This window comes from Panthera uncia (assembly GCF_023721935.1).
Source record: "Panthera uncia isolate 11264 chromosome A1 unlocalized genomic scaffold, Puncia_PCG_1.0 HiC_scaffold_17, whole genome shotgun sequence".
NCBI lineage: Eukaryota > Metazoa > Chordata > Mammalia > Carnivora > Felidae > Panthera > Panthera uncia.
In genome coordinates, this window is record NW_026057577.1 from 113,023,852 (window position 1) to 113,044,380 (window position 20,529).

General features: G+C 40.6%; 1 protein-coding gene across 3 annotated transcripts in view; it reads left to right on the forward strand.

Annotated features, from left to right (window-relative positions):
* The window catches only part of ARL15 (ADP ribosylation factor like GTPase 15), a 409,306-nt gene that overhangs the window by 138,649 nt on the left and 250,128 nt on the right, over nt 1-20,529 (forward strand). For all 3 annotated transcript variants that reach the window (XR_007461467.1, XM_049648078.1, XM_049648077.1), the window contains exons 2-3: nt 4,984-5,128; nt 20,359-20,418. Coding sequence is in view for 2 of the 3 variants with exons in the window: in XM_049648078.1 (XP_049504035.1) it covers nt 4,984-5,128; nt 20,359-20,418 (205 nt within the window). In the remaining variant the exon portion in view is untranslated. The remainder of the gene's footprint in view (nt 1-4,983; nt 5,129-20,358; nt 20,419-20,529) is intronic.

Sequence of the window (20,529 nt, forward strand, 5' to 3'; positions counted from 1 at the left end):
CCCCCCCCCCCCCCCCCCCCCCCGCAGTACAAGTCATCAGTCTCCTTTAAGCAAATATTGCTAAGGTTTTTTGCTTATGCCTTTTAGTTAATCTGCCTTTCTGCTAAAGATTATATGATTATATGATTTGTCCAAAGTCTATGATGTAGATATTACTGGTGATTCCGGACTTTGCCCTCTCTCAAGACCTTGGCACACCGTTTCCTCACGTGCGACGTTGGTGGAAGCTTGTGGATTTATGCTAAGGGGAAACATCCTGCGTCCTGGCACAATCAGAGATACACTGGCTCCTTTTGAAAAGGAACGTGTCATAACAGACCCTGTGTGAGAAGACCTGTGAACTGAAGCAGTCTAGACAAGAGACCGTGACCTTGCTTGCACACGCCCCTCCCCCCCCCCCCCCCCCCCCATGGTTACAACGCAGACTTCTCCCTGCTGCAAGCAAGGGCCAAGGGTTGCGTGTCTTTAGTGTCTTGGGTTGGACTGGAAGGGGATGGAGCCCTCTGGAAGCTGCTGCGGCCTGGGCAAGGGAAGTGCCAGTGTCTGGACTGCATGGTGGGCTGCCAGGCCCTTGCCCGAGGAAACGACTGTCACCTAGGATGCCTTAGGGAAACGAGCCTCCTGATGAACAGTGATGTATCCCTCTGGTGCCTTTCTTGTAGCAAAATGCATTGAACTGATGCCTCCTAACGTCCTCCTGAAGAAAGGAAGTGGCAGATAGTGTTAAAACATTACTGGTTAATCACGAGGAAACTGAAGCATGGATAGGTTTATGGAGGCTGAACAGAGCCACACAATGCCTCACTGTCTGGCCTGGGAATGGGGCCTGAGTTTGCCGCTTGCTGTCAGGACTGCCGACGGCATTGTGTTTAGCATTGTACAGCAGTGAAAGGGGCTTACTCTTAACAATGCAAGAGCTGCTTTAGGAGACAGACACAATGAACTTGGGTACAGTATAGTCTAGAGGCCAAAATGAGTAATTTTAAGTAAATGGACTATGAGATCTGAAGCTTCATTAAGTTTTAAAATGAAAAACAAGTGAAAACTGTAGAGTTTTTAGGAACGGACTCAAAAAACATGAACATTCTTTTCCCGTTTGAAATAGCATATTTTTAAGAGCCTTATTTTGTTGGCTCAAAATCTGACACTACTCCTGCCAAGCATAGGATTTATTTATTTCAAATAAATATTCAAAGGTTCTGTGATTTATTTCAAAGATTCTATCTTGTAATGATTGTCAGTCTAACCTTTGTGCCTTTTATGTTTCAAAATACCTGATTTCCATAGACTGTGGTTTTGTGTGTGTGGTGGGGGGAGCCTCCCCCCCCCCCCATTTAGTTTGAGTTATTCCAAAACAGTTGAAAATACAGAGCCTGGAATTCAGGAAACAGATTTGGGGGAGAGGAGACATGTCATGTTAGGTGTCTTAACCATCACTGTGGAGAATCTAGAGGAGATGGAAAGATCTGTGTGAGTACAGTGTCACTGCTAAACTGCTTTTCATGCCGAAAGTGCCTTAGTGACCTAGAGAAAAATTAACAGGTGATACAGATACTGAGTTTGGCTGCAAACATTTTTACATTTTGGATTTTAAAAAGAGCATGAAGGTGAGGGTGCCTGGGGGGCTTAGTCCGTTAAGTGTCTGACTCCGGCTCAGGTCATGCTCTCATAGTTTGTGAGTTCAAGCCCTGCGTCGGGCTCTGTGCTGACAGCTCAGAGTCTGGAGCCTGCTTCAGATTCTCCATCTCCCTCTCTCTCTCTGCCCCTCCCCTGCTCACACTCTGTCTCTGTCTCTCTGTCTCTGTCCCAAGAGTAAAGAAACATTAAAAACAAAAACATAAAGGTGAAATTTTGGAACTTCTGGCCAAAGTACGTTGAATAATACTAGCATTTGAATAACTTAAACAGAGCAAGATCGCGAGCCGTCGCCTATAATTTTATTCTGTATTTAAGATTTGATTGTTTGGACCTGGAAAGTTGGTCCAGTCCCCCTCTAGAAGATGGCCCGAGAGAATTCTAGGAGAGAAGCTGAGCAAGAAAGCGGCAGTCTGGAGCAGGAATCGGGTCTCCTCTCTTTTCCCAGTGAAGATCAAAGCAGCCCAATAAGAGAAACCACAGTGTGACTGGTGGTGTTGCCTGACACAGTAAATAGCGGCTAGCCAGTGGTCCTCTTTGAGGGAATACGTAGATACATGCAAATACGTATCTGCCCCTTAGGAAAGTTCCCCGTGAGTCCAGGGCAGTCACAGATAAAATTTGCAAAATGTCAGACGGTATCAGCCAGCCTTCGTACGAATCCAGGATGTGATGTGCTGGCATCTAGGGTGCTGTTTATAGTTGTGGTCATTAATCTTGTAAGAGGAAGACATAATGGAACTCAAGTAATGCCAAGAACAGAACTAATGTGATGGAGCAGGAGGGATTGCTGTATGCCGGCAGACTGAAACAATTAGGGCCCCTCAGGCTTGAAAAGACAGGAAATATGATTAGAGTTTAATTTGTGAAGAATATGGATTAGATGATCTTCGAATTGTTTACCAGAAGTAGGGAGAACCTCTTAAGAGCCAAGGAAGAGTGTACTGGGGACAAGAAGAAGCTCTCTCATACTGGGAAAGTAGACCCTGTACAGTGCAATCACTCTTAAATTGGACTAACTTATGGCATTGAAGTAAAGTGAAAGGGTCAAGGGTTACTCTTAGTTTGATACTTTTTTTCTTGACATGTGAGGGGCCCCAAGAGAACATAGATCAAGCTTCCCATTAGCCTTTACATTTTCTTTTTTTCTTAGGTGAACTTTCAGTGTCACGGGTTTTTCCTTCAACATTTATTCGTTGAGGGTAGATTATGTGCCATGTCTTCCGCAAAGCTCTGGGGACACTGGGATGAAGATGGAGAGGTCTGGTTCCCACAGTTTGGTGATGAATAGGAAACTGTAATTGTGTGATGAATTGACAAACGTGTGTGAGAGCTTGACAGAAATGGCTCACATTCTCATAGAAACAGATCAGGTGCCCCTGGAGAAGGGGTGCTGAAGCTGAGACCTAAAAGCTGACAAGTCCACTGAGCTAAGATCTGGGGAAAGAGGGAACAGCATCTGGGAGTGCTTGGAGTTGCCAGAGGGTTGTCATGATTGGGGGCAAAGTGAGGGAGGAGTGGCTGGAGAGTGACCCGAAAAGAGGCTGGGGGTGGGGGGGCGCACGTTGGTGGAGCGGATTCTGGAAGACTTTGTAGGTCCTAAGTGTTTGGATCCTAGAATAGTTGGAAGTCACGGAAGGGGCTTAAGCAGATGAGATCAGATTTTGGTTTTATAAAAAAATCATCGTGGCTGCCTCATGGAGAATGGAGAGGGCAAGAATGAATATCCCGGGACTGGTGGGAGAATGTTGATATTGTCTAGGTGATGGTGGCTTGGACTGGAGAGCAGTGGGCATGTTCTAGAGCTCTTTCAGAGGAGTCATGGACAGGATTTGTTGACTAACTGGATATGAGAAGTATGAGAGAGAAATAGTCAAATTGATCTTATGAGAGCCAATTAGGCCTCAGATTTTATCTGAATGAGAATTAGCACAGACTTTTCATAGGTCTTTTCTCTTGGGATCTCCAGATGATCTAGCAATCAATAGGTCTCCCTCCCCCACCTGTCCCTCATTTTCTCTCCTGAATTACTGAGGGTTCTACAAGTTGGCACATAATTGGCCCCTAATAAATGAATGTCAAGTAAGTAGAAAGATCATAAACTGCCTAATTTCCAGTCTCCCAAATCCCCCTGCCTGTAACTCTTGGAGAGCAAACAGGTTCTGGCCATGCACAAACTGTACAACTGTTCACAGTACCCTGAGGTCAGTTGACCTGAAACAGAATTTGGCATGGGTCAAGATGGCAGAGGTAGATACAGGGGCTCAATTTAATGATTTGTAAAAGCTTTTTACTTTTGAAATAATACCAGAGTTGTAAGACGAATACAGGGGCACTTGGGTGGCTCAGTCGGTTAAGCGTCCAATTTCAGCTCAGGTCACGGTCTCACAGTTGGTGAGTTCAAGCTCCGCGTCAGGCTCTGTGCTGACAGCTCAGAGCCTGGAGTCTGCTTCAGATTCTGTGTCTCCCTCTCTCTCTGCCCCTCCCCTGCTCACACCCTGTTTGTCTCTTGCTCAAAAATAAAGAAATATTAAAAAAAAAAAAATTAAAAGATGAATACAAGGAATTTTCTTATGACTCTCCGCTTCTCTGGTCATTAACATCTTAACCGTGTTTGCTCTATCACACTCCTCACTGTATAGAGCTGACGATGGACATAGATTTAGAAATTCTTCTAACCAATTAATTAGACATCAAGACCCTTCATCTCTAAAATACTTCAGAATGTGTGTTCTCAGAACAAGGATTTTCCTTTTATCAGCACAGTACAACGATGAAATTCAGGAACCTAGACCCTCTGCAACCCTGTGAACAATTGTGCAGCCTCTAGTCAGCCCTCACCTCTTGTCCCAATGTCATTTTTCCTCCGCCTGTCCCAAGGGTCCAGGGTCCAGTCCGGAAGACATTGCATTTGGTTACCCTGTCTCTAGTCTGCTCTAACCTAGAACAGTTCCTCAGCATTTCTTCAACTTGTAAGACCTTGAGATTTTAGAGAACAGGTCAGCCGTCTTGTGGAGTGCTCCTCAGCGTGGTTTTGTCTGAAGTTGTCTCATGCTTAGATTCAGGCTGTGCATTTTTGGTAGGAGAGCTGAGCGATGATGTCCTGCCCCTCGCAGGGTGCCAGTGACAGTAGGAGGGGAGCCGTGAAGTCCCTGTAGGTCTCATTCCTGGGAAAGTTAGCTTTGAACACTTGGTTAAAAAGATGGTTTCTCCACCCTGAAGTTACCTTTGCTTCTTAAAACGAATAGGTTATTTAATTACTTCTTAATACTTAGTCGTTGCGAATGTTACTAAGCTTTGTGTCCGGTCTTACTTAAAAGAGCCACATTTCTCCCCCTCTCTTGGCAGTGTTTTAGAGCACTTTGCTGCAAGGGACCACCACCTGCACGACCTGAGTATGACCTGGTTTGCATAGGCCTCACAGGTTCTGGCAAGACCAGTCTGTTGTCAAAGCTCTGCAGTGAAAGTCCCGAGAACGTCGTGTCGACCACAGGTGGGTATTGTGCCCGAGTTCTGTCCCTTTCTCATCCCCCAAATGGTCTTGTGTCTTATGCTCTTTGTGGGACCCTTTATTTGTAGTTAAATGCGTCAGTCAGTTTATTTATTTTTGGATGTTCCGTTTTTCAAAATAGAGTTGGGGGTGGTGAGTGACATTAAATGGCTACACCCTGTATCTCTCTCGTTAGATATTTCAGTGCCACTGAACAAGTCAAGCTCCGGAGGACATTAATACAAACTAATACAGAAACCTGGAATTCTAGAACTGTAACAAAATGGCTTCATCTCGGCCTCACAGAGTACTAGTCCCCCTTGAAGAGTCACTCTGGCCTACTTGTGTCGGTCATATGCTCCCCGAACAGCGCAGCTGATGGAGTCTGAGTCTTCTTTCCTCATAGTTCCCATCTGGAGGGTAGTCAGCGCAGGAACCGTTGATCAGATTATGTTGTTTCCAGACGTGGCCGAGAAGTCTGTCTGGGTAGTGGTTCTCAATCAGGTGGGACTTTGGGTTGTCACACTTAGGGGAGGGGGCCACTGTCCTCTGTCGGGTAGATGCCAGGGATGCCGCCAAATATCCCACAGTGTGTGAGACATGCCCCCACCATGAGGAAGAGGCAGCGAGAGTACACTTAGTGGCTGGTTGGGTTTGGAAGGTGAGAGAAAAAAGCCAAAGACGACTCAGGTCCTGGTTGAGGTGCTGGGTGAGTGATGGAATCATGAACTAGGATTTCCTGACAAGTAGGAAAAATACTGAGACCACGAAGAGCCTTACATCAGTTTGGGTCACGTATGCCACCAAATAAGTTAGGTTTTTGGAGCTTTTCAGATTTTAGAATTATAGATGAGAAACTGTGGGCCTGTAAAGCAATAGAGACCTAGCTTGGTTAAAGGATGAAGAAAAGAGGAAGGGGCTCGTGATAATCGGTGAGACGACAGAGGGTGATTTAGAGCTCAAGCACGACCTTATGTGTGAAGCTGTTCCTATTTTCCTTTTCCCCAAGAGAGAACTGAGCACCTCCTTGCCCCCCACTGTGCATCGTCCGTGTTTCTGTCACTTAGTGCCTGCAACACTGCCATCTACACGTGTGTCTCCCCAGCCTGAGATGGGAGCCCCTAAGGACAGTTAGAGCATCATATTTGGCTTTATACGTGCCGAATGTGGTATAAGGTTTGGACATAGCTCCAAGTGTTTATTGAATGAATAAGAGACCATAGTAATTTGAATCTGTTTTTGCAGAAAGTATCATATCTCTGTGGGCCTCATAATGGCCTTACATGGCAGGTAAGACTCTTTTTTCCAGACTCTGTCTTTAAATCATCTGAGGCTCAAAGGTATGGTGAGATGGCTATGGTCACACAGCTAGTGATAGAGGTAGAGTCCCAGTTCAAGGCTTCAAATGAAGTTGAGTCATCCCTAAGACTTAGGATTTGTGATGAGAGTAGTATTGGCTGATTGTTGGTAAAATTGTGGATATCTTTGGAGAAATGGGTTATGAAATTATGCAAACCTTATTAATTCAGTAATTCTTTTCAAGCAAAATAATTTCCCCTAAAATGTGAAAAAAGAAACACAAAGTGTACACTTATCAGAGGTATAAATCAGAAATACTATTGCTAGAAAAGCAGTTTTGAATTATAATGTAAAAGAAAATACGTGTAAATATTACAATTGTAAATTGCAATAATTTTTCTATTTCTACTAGATTTTTAACATTTTCCTTTTATGGGAACCTTGTGTGCTAGTTGAGTTTTCTGATGTAGGAGATGTTGAGTTGGCTAACATTTTGGATATCAAACTTCTATGAGTTGTCATTATCTTGAACCAGGCACAGTGACTTTTTGGAGACCTTTTTGAAGGTCTCTGATGTCAAGAAGCTTACACCCAGGTTAGGAAGATAAGATTTCTAATGACAAACAGTTGATATTTACTGCGTATTTAAGACCATGTGATATGTGCTATGCTTGATGGTAAAAATGAGAAAGCTAAAGGGTCATTTCTAATCTGAGGAGTCAAAGAAGGCATAGGGGATGTTACATTTGAGGACGGCCTCATGATGAATGATATCTGAGCAGAGAGAAATGGGGTGAGGAGAAGAAGGATAGGAAGCAAAGGATGTATTCAGAGAACAGTGATCTTCCTGGGTTGAGGCCAAGGACACAGGTGTAGGGTGCCTTGTGACCTGATGCTGGAGGAGCTTCTGAGAAAGACCTGTACCATGGAGAGCTGATCCAGTAGGGACCTCGATTGTGGGGATGGAGAGTCAGAGGCAGATGTGATTGATTTCTGTAAGAGCAACTATCACTTCTGGTAATAGAGAGGGAAAGGAAGGAAGAGAAAAGAATCATGTGTGCCTTAAGTCTCTAGCCTAGTGATTGAGTGAATTGTAAAAAGTGGAGAAAACATGACAGGCAATTTTAAGATAAATGATGAGTTTGGCTTTGGACATGCTAATTTTGAGGCATTGGCAGTACTTTCAACAATGATCCAAATGCCAGAAGATAAGCTGACTAGAGAGAGTTTGGATCTGGATTTGAGAGGCAACTGATCTGTGGGTTTGAAAGAGATTGTCGAGGGATGATGGGTGGTACAAGGCAGGAGGGTGCTAAGCACCAACTATTTATCATTCATTCTTTCCACATTTGTTGAATACCCATTACACGACTGCTACTGATTTAGGCACTGAGTATGCATTAGTCAACAGAACAGATCAACATTTCTACACTTTGAACTTATATTCTAACATCTGCACAAGACAGGGACTCTAAGCCAGGCAGTTCTAGATGGTATCATATAGGCAAATAGGAACAAGAGGCCAAAGAACTGGAGTTAAATAATCATCAGCCTCAAGTCCGAGAAAGGACTGTTGGGTGTGGTGATATTATGGTCATTAGTGAACACTTTCAGCAGAGTCAGAGTAGAAACCAGCCTGAGCTATGAGGGAGTGGTGAGCAGAGGAAATAACAATGTATAGACCTTGCTTTTCACTCCTTGGCCCCTTGTTAAGACTGCACATTGACCACGCTTTCAAGAAAGTAAACAGCAAGAGAGAAAGCAGTGTCTGGGGAATTTGTTTTTACAAGGAGAGGTGCTGTGGACAGAGGTGTAATGGTAGAACAGGGAAGGAAAGAAGAAGATGTTCAACAGAAGGCAGTGACAGTAAGAATGAGTGAGGACTTCCAATTCTGTCAAAACAGAATAACTGGAATGGGTTCACCCTCCTACTTGAAGTACATGGGGAGAGAGGGTTGGAGGACAGACAAAATATGCAACAGATTTCAGGAGAGTGAACATCAAGCAACAAAAGATGGTACTCCCTGAGAGATGAGAAACCAATGAGAATAGCCCCGCATTTGCCCCAGCTTACTGCCTTGAGAGAGTTCCTAGGCCATGAGGAACTGAGGTAGAGCTCAGTGGACTCCCTATGTTGACATAGACCTAAGAGTTGGAGAGACCAAGGCAGCTAGGGTTCATGGGACATGGTAATGGAGAGGAAGAGAGAGAATCCTAGAGATCTACAGAGGGTCTGCCAGGAATGTATTCAATGCAGACACATGAGGAAACTACCCAAGGCCAGGGAAATGAACGCTTGAAAAGAGTAGAGAAAGATGGCTTGGTGTTCACACAGGGCTAAAAGTTATGGCTATTCTCACTAGCCAGACTGAAAGCGTCATAATTCAAAAGGTACTGGGTAGAGTACCAGGAGGCTCTTGCCTCAGGAATCAGCCCAAAACTGAGTGCTGCTCTAGACCCACCTAAGAAATCAAATTAAGACCAAAGGCTCAAGCAAACTGTTTGCTACTAACTTTAATGCATCCTAGAACAAAGCTGTATGGGATTTACAGAAACAGAATTACCCAGCACCTAAGATCAGATTTACAACGTTGGACACTCAATCAAATATTACCAGGCATGTAAACAGGCAGGAAAACATGATTTATAATGAGAAGAAAAATCAATTGAATCTGACTCAGAACTGACACAGATAAAGGAATTAGCAAAGAAAACTTAAAACTGTTACTATAGCTGAATTCCATCTGTTCATAGAGTTAAGTAGAGACATGGAAAATTTTTAAAAGACCCATATAAACCATTATAAAAAACCCATATAAAGTGGTGAATACAACAGTATCTGAGATGAATATGCAGCAGATAGGATTCATGGCAGATTAGACATTGCAGAAGAGGAGAGTAATAATTTTGAAGGCCATTAGTATTAGATACCATCCAAAGTGTTGAGAGAGGGAGGAGAAAATGGGAAATGCAAAGAGCAGCACGAACTGTGGGACAGGTCCAAGTCCCCAAGCATGGGTCACTGAAGTCTGTGAACATAAAGGGTGGAAAAAGGGACAGAAAAGAATATGTGAAGCGATAACGTCTAAAACATATTTAAACTTGAAGAAATTTAACAACAAATTCAGGAAGCTTATTAAACCTCAAGAACAAGATACGAGCAAACTACACAAAGACCTATGATAAAGTTGCTCGAAACCAGAGATAAAGTATGATGGTTAATTTTATATTGTCAACCTGCCTGGGCCATGGTGCCCGTGTATGTGGTCATATACAATCCTGGATGTTTGTGTTTTGGGATGAGATGAATATTTAAGTCAGTGGACTTTAAGTTAAGCAGACAGTCCTCTATAATGTGGGTGGGTCTCATCCAACCAGTTGAAGGCCTGAATTGAACAAAAGATGACCACTGCCCCACCCCCCAGCAATGAGGAAGTCTGTATCAAGTAGCCTTTGGACTTGACCTGAAGCATCAGCTGTTATCTGGTTCTCCAGGTTACCCTGCAGATACTGACTTGCCACCCTCCATAATTGAGTCAATTCCTTAGAATATATCCTTCTGTATATACATAAACCTACTATTGGTCTGTTTCTCTAGAGAACTTTGAATTAAACAGAATATCATTTTAAAATTTGTGGGTTTTGCTTTGTGTGTGTGTGTGTGTGTGTGTGTGTGTGTGTGTGTGTGTGTGAGAGAGAGAGACAGACAGACAGACAGACACAGCAAGTGGGAGAGGAGCAGAGATGGGGGGGAGAGAGAAGCCCAAGCAGCCTCCTCACCATGTGTGGTGGAGCCTAACACAGGGCTTGAACTCCTAAAACGTGAGATCATGATCTGAACCAAAGCCAAGAGCCAGATGCTTAACCCACTGAGCCACCCAGGCTCCTCTAAAACAGAATACCTTAAAAGTAGATAATGGGTGTTATAGAGGAACAATGGTAAGAGTGACATCAGATTTCTGGAAACAAGGCAAGCAAGAAGACAGAGCAACATCATTAAAATACTAAAGGAAAAAAATTATCAACCTATACCCAGCAAAAATATCTTTGAAAAAGATAAAACATAAAAATGTCTTCATTGTACTTTTTTGTTATTACTTTTGTTACACTTTTTCCAGCGTTAAAAGAAGTATTAAAGGAAGTCCTTTAGACAGAAGAAAAATGAATCCAGATGGAAATCTGGATTTATACAAAGAAAGGGAAAGTACAGAAAATGGTGACCACGTGGGTAGTCATATAAAATTTAGTTCTTATTTAAATCTCTATGACATGGCACGTGGGTGGTTCATTTGATTGATCGTCCAACTCTTGATTTCAGCTCAGGTCATGATCCCAGGGTCATGGGATCAAGCCCTGTGTGGGGCTCTATGCTGAGCATGGAAACTGCTTAGGTAAGGTTCATTCTCTCTTTCTCTCTCCTTCTCGCTCTCCCTCCACTGCTTGCAGGAGCTCACTCTCTAAAAAAATAAACAGTATATCGAGTTTATAATGTGAAAAGTAAAATGCAGGAGAATAATGGCATAAAATTCATAGCGGAAAAGGGGAAGTAGACTTTCGTAAGGTTCTTTTATGTGAAGTGATTATAATAGCACTTGAAGATAGACTATGATAAAACATGTAGTATAAACCCTAACACAACCACTGAAATAACAGAGTGATAGCCAACAAAGCAGCACATGGTATAAGATGGAATTAACAAAAATTAACAAACAAAAACAGAAAGAAAGGAACAAGATAGATGGAATAAATAGAAAACAAGTAGTAGGTGATATACTCAAACCTAACCATCAGTAAGCAAATTAAATAGTTGAGACTCAAGGGAATGAAATCGATATTAGATAAAATAACAAAAAACAGGACCCAACTATATAAGACTTGAAACAGATCTTAAATATAAAGACACAAATAGGTTGGGAAAAAAAGGTATCATACTAACAGGAGTCAAAGTTGGAGTGGCTGTGTTATCAGAAGAGGTAGATTTTATAGCAAAGAATAATGCTGGGGATAAAGAAGTTTATTTTATAATGAGATCTTTTAATCAACAGAATATAAGAGTACTAAACATTTATAGAACTTTTAAACAGTTTTAAAATATACAAAAACTGATGGAGCCCTAAAAGGGAAATAGCCAAACCCACATGTCAGATGTTAATACTTTTTTTTTTTTTAAAGCTTATTTAAGATCCCAGCATGAGTGGGGGATAGTCAGAGAGAGGAGAGAGAATCCCAAGCAGGCTGTAAACTGCCAGCTTGGAGCCCCAGCACGGAACCTGAGGAGGTGTTCAAACTCATGAACTGCGAGATCATGACCTGACTTGAAATTCAGAATTGGTCGCTTAACTGACTGAGCCACCCAGGCGTCCCAGCAGTTGTCATTTTTAATGGTGGAAGAATTCTTTCCTCCTCAGATCAAGAATAAGAACACATGGGTTTCTGTTCTCAACACTTCTATTCAATATTGTAGTAGAGATTCTAACCAGGGCATTAGGCAAGAAAAAGAAAAGTCTTCCAGATTGGAAAGAAATAAGTAAAACTATCTTTATTTGCAAATGACATAATCATCTGTGTAGAAAATTCGATAGAATGTATAACTTGATATCAATATATTAGATGGCTGATGCGAATTAGAGCTGGTAATTTGGGAGATCTAAAAACTTGGAGGATACTCTTGGAGAGAATGGAGAATTCCATTTGGAACATTTGGAGAATGTTGTCCATAACAATAGAAGCGGGAAGAGTATGGTGGATAAATGTTAGGCAAGTGTTGAATTCATTCAGATAGATGACCACACTCCCTGAAAATTGATAAATGAAAATGTAGAGGTCCCATGTATAAGCGGATGCCACAACTTCAGGTGGAAAATTATTAAGAGGTGACTATGGTGAAATGGTCCAAAAGCGTCGTAAAGAATGCACACTTGTCCTGAGTAGCACTGTTATGGAAAGGAAAAGTTTTGTTGGCTAGTATAAGGAGGATGAGAAAGTGTGCAAGAAAATGTTGGAGCTTAGAGAAGACTTTTCTTAACAAAGCTGAGGTTCCATATAACTCCGTGAAAGGACTCCATGATGATGGAGGAGGGGCTGTGTTGGGAATGAGAGGCATGAAGTAAGGGATATTGGAGGGAAGGGGTCGATGCTTATGGTTGACTCTGTGTGTTCACTATAGCTAATGAAGGTGGGTAAGAGGTTAGAGAAAGAAATTGGTGATGACAGAGGAAGGGGAGAAGAAAGGCAGCTGAGGAGAGCCAAGCGGGCTGATTTGAAGTTATCCATGGACCCACAAAACCTAGCCCCTTCTGGAGTTCCAGATAGGCAAGACTGGTGTGTACAATTGTACTTCCTGGTTCTTTTTGCTGTTTAGAGCAGGGGTGTGTGTATGTACGTAATTGAAGAAGAACAAAGGAGATGGAAGGAAGGTCCTAAAATAAATGACAAAGCCTAACACCAAGAAAAGATAACTAGGGGAAAAAATAAGCAAGTCAGAAAGCCACACATACTTGTGCAAGATAAGAGAACAGCTGCTGGAAACCTTTGGAATCACTGGGAAACTAAAGAAGACAAGTGTAAGAAGAAAACAACAGTGTCGAGAAATATTTGTAACAGGTATTACAGAGTTTATGGCTGTCCCATTTAGAGAATTCAATCACATTTACAAATACTACCTAGAATCCAATCGATACATTGAACATAGCCCATAAAGAGATGATTCATGAAAAGAATGACAAATGGGAAAGGTTCTACTTTGCCAGAAGTTAAACTTTACTAGAGAATCAGAAAAATGTTAACCTTATCCTTAAATTTACCAAAATTGTTTATGCTAAGACCCAATGTTTGGTAAGATTGTGGTAGCATGCATTACTGGTGGCATGAATGACATTGTTCCTTTTCTTGGAAAGCAGTTATTCACATAGGTCAAAGGTTACCAAGATATTCACACATTTTGACCTAGATTGTACCACCGAGGATTTATTTTAAGCACATAATTTCAAAGAAACTATGTGCGTAACATCCTTGTAACACTTGTATAACTTAAAACTTTTAAAATAATTTAAACGTCCTGTAGCCATTGAGTGTATTAAATTACAGTTGCTCAATTGAAAAGATGATAAATTGGGAAAATAGTCTTCTGTTGAAGAGAATTAATATTTATTAAAAGAACAACAACTGTAGGGGCGCCTGGGTAGCTCGGTCAGTTAAGTATCTGACTTCAGCTCGGGTCGTGATCTCTTGGTTCATGGGTTTGAGCCCCACGTGGTGCTCTGTGCTGACAGCCCACAGCCTGGAACCTGCTTCGGATTCTGTGTATGTCTCTCTCTGCCCCTCCTCCACTCACGCTGTCTCGCAAACTAAATATTTGAAAGTAAATAAGAATAAAAAATAAACTGTGCCTTTGAATGAAAAATGGGAAAATAACATGTAAAAATAAGCGTGCTTTGATATGGCTGAATTATATGTGAAATTTTGTTCTTGAAATTGTTTCTTTATAATGTTTTGATATCAAGCCAATTAACAGTAAAACAGTTATTGGAAGAGTGGGGAACAACTGAAAAGAGAATCTACCTTGAGAATTTGTTTCTTTAAAGTATCACAAGAAAGGTATGTGTATCCAGTTTTAGCAAGACAAGAATGTCTGCCTTTTCAGAAGGAAAGGGAGTCCAAACTTTATTGGATTGTTAACTTCAGCAATCTTTTACCTTTGACATAATTTTTAGAAGAAATTTAAATTGTCAAAACTTAACAGGCCAAGAAGTCCTCCAGAGAGTGGGTCCTGTGGATAAAGAAAGAAAAATTGGAAGGCTTGCACCTTGGTAGAGAAACAAAAGTGAAATATGTCCCAAGTGAATTCCTTGACTGGAGAGGCACAAGGAATTTGTTGATAAAAGGATTGTTAACCTATAGATTATACAAATGCTCACTTTTTTTTTTTTTTTTCTTCTTAAACTAGAAGAATGGAGTCTAAAGGCTTAGGTTAATATATTGATGTAACCTGGAGAAAATTCAACACTTGGAATTGAAAAAGGGGGAAGATCTCTTTTAAGGATATTTATTACTTCACTTGGAAAGTAGTCAAATGGTATGCCATTCAGTTAAAATAGAAAACGATCATGCTAATTTGAAAGAAATACAGAAAACGTTCATGAAAATTTGAATGAGTTATTTTAGAAACTTTAGTATTCACTTGCATATGTGTTAAGTCAACAAGAGAAGTTAAAAAGTCCAATTTTGGTATCTGCCAAAGGATTGTTTTGTAAATGCCCGTGGATTAAATTTGCTTTTAGGATATTGAAATCATATTTAGGAGAATTTCACTAGAGTAAACCAGAATTGTCCAAACATCACAAAATTACGATGGCATAAATCATGCCCTGGGTCTAGGTCAAGGCCACCAGATTTTCCTTCAGCAGTTGTTAAAGTGACCCAGGGAATTCAGAAGTACGCACAGAGTATCTGTGTACATGTGTACGGACTTGAGTGTTAGGGGGTTGGGGAGAGGTTGGTCTGTAGGTCCAAGTAAGATACTCAAGTGTTCCACATCACGAATAAAAATAGACCAGCCTCACTCCCAAAACTAATTTTGTTACAATTCCAGGAATGCTTTCCCTGCGTAAAAAAAAAATTTCACATCCATCTCCCTTGTATCACGGGTTTTGCTTAATTTAAGGGCTAAAAGACAAAAACTGAAAGCCTATGCAAACAATTATTTCCCCAAAGAGTGACTAAGTCATATATTTATTAAAATTTGTGGGGTTAAATCTTAGGGGAGGTTTCAGTCTTACTAATGGAGCTTAGATCAGCCAGGAAAAAATGATCGTGTAACTTAGGCTTCAGCCATCATCTTGTTTGAGTGGGGTCTGGGGACACCTACCCATGAGGCCTTCAGCCAAATACGAGAGGCCATTGATGATGGACTCTGTTGTTACTGTTATTTCCTCTTTCTTGTTTAATATAAATAATAAAATCCTAATTCTAGAAGAAACTTTAAGGAGCTAAGCTAATCCACCCTCATTTTGCAGATGAGCGGTTCAAGGTCAAGAAAAAAGTGGCTGGTGAGTCTAAGAGCTGTGGCTAGTACCTCTAGGACAGTGCTCTTACCCCATCAGCACACTGGCTACCTGTGGAGAGCATCAGGATGCCTACTTTGAGGAGAAATAACGGCGATCCAGCCCCGAGTCCTGGCTGAGTCAGTTGGACCTTTTCTCTCCCCTCATAAGGTCCTGGTTTTACTAATAATGCCCATAAAAAACTACTTTTGAACTCATGGCTATTTTTATTCCGCAAATAAAGCAATGTAGTATGGAACTGAGAACACTTACTTATATATTGCATTATTTATAAATAGGCAAAATAGTGGGTTTATTGGGCATGTGTATATTTTTACAGTCGGCTTCACCTGTATTTAGTTCAAAATTGGACAGAATACTGTGACTTGATCAAGATGTTGGTATACAGAGGAGGTATAGAGCTTTGGTGACAAGGCCTATGTTGAAGTTTTGAATATGGCACTTAGTACTCTTGGCCACCTAACCCTTGGCTCACTTTCCTCTTGGGATAGTAGTACTGATACTAGGATTGTTGTGACAGTTAAAGTGGGAAATAAATATAAACCCTTAGTATAGATCTTTAAAGAAATATTGAGATCCTCTTATGTGCCTATCACTGGCATACAGGGTATATTATGCACTATTTATTTATCATGGATTCTAGCCGTCTAACTGGGGAATAGACCTAAAACAAACTGATAAGTAACTATAACTGAAAATTACATAGAAAAACTGCATGCTAGAAAAACATGAATCCCCCAGAATCAATCTATTTCAAGAATGCCATAGAAAGCTTGCCTGATGAAGTAAAAACTGTACCTGAAGGATGAAGAGTTGGCCAGGGGACGAGCACTAATGGAGCGGTATGTGCAATGGTCCTGAGTCGGAAGGGACATAGCTTGTTTTAGGAACCGAAGACTAACATGAGGGGGAAAATGGTACAAACTAAGCCCGGAAAAGGGAAGAGAAGCCAGATATTAGATAGAGACTTGTTAGGTGTTTTGAACTGTATAACTGTATCCTGAGTAGTGAGAAGCTACCCAAAGGGTTTAACCAGGGGAGTGATGTGAACAGATGTGAATTTCGGGATGATCGCTTCTGCTAATGTGTGGAGATGACTGAGCAGGCCAGTAATGGATGCGGACAGTTGAGTTAGGCCCTTGAAGTTGTCCAGGTGGTGGCAGTGGAGGTGGCAACTTGGTCAGTTATGGAAAGGAAGTGGACATATTTTAGAACTATTTTGTGGATGGAAGTCACAGGCTTTGTGGGTTAGGATTAGGAGAGAGGAAAAGGAAGAGCTATGGAAGACTCCAGATACTTAGTCTGTAGAAGTCCTCAAATGTTTTCAATTGCTACTACAACTTTTATTTTACCAATGCTTTCATAATATATCAGACCTTAAGGCTGCACATGATTTTGACTGGGAGGAATTTAAAGCCTCAGTAGTCAGTTGGTGACCATTAATAGTCTCAACTTTTATTTACTAAACACTTTATAGCCCTGGGTGCTATCTGTTCTCATTCACAGACTAAGAAATTGAGGCACGGAGGCATTAAGTAACTTGTTCAGTTAATAATAGTAGAGCCAGAATTGGAACCCAGACATTCTGTCTTTGGGGCCCATGCTATCTGGCCATTTTTATTCCTCAAAACAACCTTTGAAAACACTATTCTGATGGTTTGACCTTTATATCCCTACTGAATGTTAACATTCCCCCACCCCCAACCCCAACCTCATCTAACCCAGTGTAAAGGAATAAAATAGAGTTGATCAAATAGTCACCCTTCTTTTTTTTTTTTTTTTTTTTCCAATGTTTTATTTTTTTTGAGAGAGACAGAGACAGGATGCTAGTGGGTTAGGGGCAGAGAGAGAGGGAGACACAGAATCCGAAGTAGGCTCCAGGCTTCTAGCTGTCAGCACAGAGCCCGATGCGGGGCTTGAACTCACCAGCTGTGAGATCATGACCTGAGCCGAAGTCGGACACTCAACCGAGCCACCCAGGTGCCCCAAATAGTCACCCTTCTTGATTGCTCTTCTAGTTGAACTGAAAGCGTGGCTTTAAATTTAAATTCTTTTGAATCCTTGCAAATGTGTAGAATGACTAAAATTTTTAAAACTTGTTTCTTTTCAATGCATAGTACATTTTTCTTATTTTCTGGACTGATTACATAGGCTTTGTCCTCTGAACATTCATTACTACAGTCATACTGTAAAAATATGAAGGCAGCAAAATGGAAGAGCGCATATACCTTTGCAGGATAAATCTAGCCACATATGTTCTATTTGGAGAGAAAACATTTATGAGTATTCTGCAGAAACATTTATATGCCTATAAATAACATTGCTAGGTTACTTAGCGTGAACATTTGAGGATATTTTTGCAGTCGATTTATTATGTCTGTGTGAGGATTAAAGTTGGTAACAATGATATAATCTGCCTGTTGGATTCTAAATTTCAAAACTTTTGAATATGAGTGTCTTGCATGTGAGTGCAGCAATTTCTGGAAGGATATTCCTTTCCTCGGGTACCTGCTTGTTGTCAGCTTTAAAGAATCAAAGCAGATTAAACATGGCTGGTGTGTTCCGTAACTGTGTCTTTTTCAAAGTTGGGGCCTATCTCATTTCTCTGGAAAATCTTCACTTGAGTTGTCCTGAATATAACCACTAATAGACTGTTGAGCATTTGCAGAGAGCTTTTCATTTTCAGGATTTCACAATCATTGCCTTTTAATCCATATGACACCCCCGTGAGGGGTAGGTAGATACATTCAAACATCCAAGTCTCCTGCAGGCACATTTTCAGTGCCAGCAGGAATATTGTGATTGGCACTGACTTTCCTTAATTTCCCAGAGGCCAGACACCTGGAGAGGCTTTTCTGCAGGCCCAGGTACATTCCAGTGCCGCAGCCTCCTCATTCCTTCTGCTATTTTACTGAGATTCTGTGACTACATGCACTATTAACCATAAGCTGTGGTGACTGTGTCTGCATAAAACCCATACAGGAGGGGTATGTTTCAGAAGATTGTTAGAGGGCCCAATGAACATTTACATCCTATACAACAAACTTCAACTAGTGTTTACTTCTGTCACTCTCACAAGGGTTCTTGTCATTCAGTGGTGATATCTGTAGCTCCAAGTAACTATTTAGATTAATAAATAAGCCCCCAGGATTTCTCTTAAAGTCTATAATGTATTCAGAAGGTATGCACAGCTAGTGACTAAACCATCAATACAGAATCGATTGATACAGAGCACTAGAAGTTATATGTTGTATGCTTATTTGTATCAGGTACTGTGATAAACATAATACATTGTATTATTTTGTAACAACTACATGAGGTAGATGCTATTATTCCCATTTTAGAGATGTTGAAAGTAGTAGGTTGCCCACAGTCTGCTTACTTAAACCTAGTTCCATCAGACTCCAAAGTTACTTCTTAGCCATTACGTGATATTCACTGCTTAAGGTGGAAGACAGTATATAGAATTTGGAAGTGCTAGGACAACATATAACAAAACAGTGGTGTTAATAGGGTGAATATAAAAAGGTACATACTGACTTTCATTTTTATAGAGTAAAACAAAACCATGTAAAAGAATTGTTCTTATCTACATCATACTGTATATCTTTTTTTTTTTTAATGTTTATTTACTTTTGAGACAGGGAGAGACAGAGCATGAATGGGGGAGGGGCAGAGAGAGAAGGAGACACAGAATCTGAAACAGGCTCCTCCAGGCTCTGAGCTGTCAGCACAGAGCCCGACACGGGGCTCGAACTCACGGACCAAGAGATCATGACCTGAGCCGAAGTCGGACGCTTAACCGACTGAGCCACCCAGGCGCCCCCATACTGTATATCTTTTTACCTCTCCAGGCACCTGTCATAACTTTATAACTTCAAATGAAAAGTATTTCTAAATCTTTTGCTCTAATTTCTTGAAAAGGAATGATGATTTATCTTACAGTTGCCCATACTAATGTTTCAAACCTTAGATTAATTGGGTGGTTAGAAATTACTGACGAGATTAACTCTTATTAGTAGGGCTTTTAATTGAAAAAGTACTTGTAAATAGCAAAACAATCAAATGAAAGAAAAAAATCTTCTGTGTAAGACCTCCTGATCTCCAGTTGTCCCAAGAATCCTCACTAGTTTCTTGTGGATCCTTTTAGAAATCGTAAGTATATTTGTTGGCATATGTGCATACATATATGTTCGCATGTATGTTGCACCTGATAAGCCTCTGTACTAAAACCTGTGAACCAGATATGTTGAATCCATCATGACTTGAATGATAATAGTTCAGTGCTCAATACATAATCAAAAATTTATCCTCTGAATATATTTTAATAGAAATCATTTACTGCATGCATTATAAAATAGTTACCTATGTATAGACAATTACAATTGCACTTGTAAGAAAAATGTTTACATAATATTAACCATGTCTTAAAACTCTGACATAAATACTATGTAATTCTAATACAAGATGGTTGTAATTTAGGGACCTTCATCTGTGGAGTCGCTGAGTTCTGTATGAGAGAAAACTAAGAATCAGATGCAAAGGTCCTAGTAGATCTAATATTTTCTTTGGAGTTTCTCTGCACTTCCAAATGTCTTTATTATAATTGACAACATTTACAAGTGACGTAACATATTAAAGAATAGGGTAGTATTGTGAAGAAAAGAGTTTTATTTCACTATAATACACAGCTATATTTTGAAAATTTGAACAGGATAATGTGTCATCAGTTTATCTTGAATTGTGTTTCTGGCATAAATATGAGCTCTGAAAATTAGCTCTTAATCTGCCTAAAAAAGGATTTGAGCATTTTAGGCATTTTTTAAAGTTAAGTTGCTAATTCCTTTTTTTGTTTTTGTTTTCTAATTTTAGGTTTCAGTATAAAAGCAGTGCCCTTCCAGAATGCCATCTTGAATGTAAAGGAACTTGGAGGTAATAACATTTAACATCCTTTCTGTGTCTGGCTTAAGCTTGTACTAATTTGGTATTGACATGATGTAGAATTAAAACATTATTATTCTAGTAAGTGATTTATTTGTACCT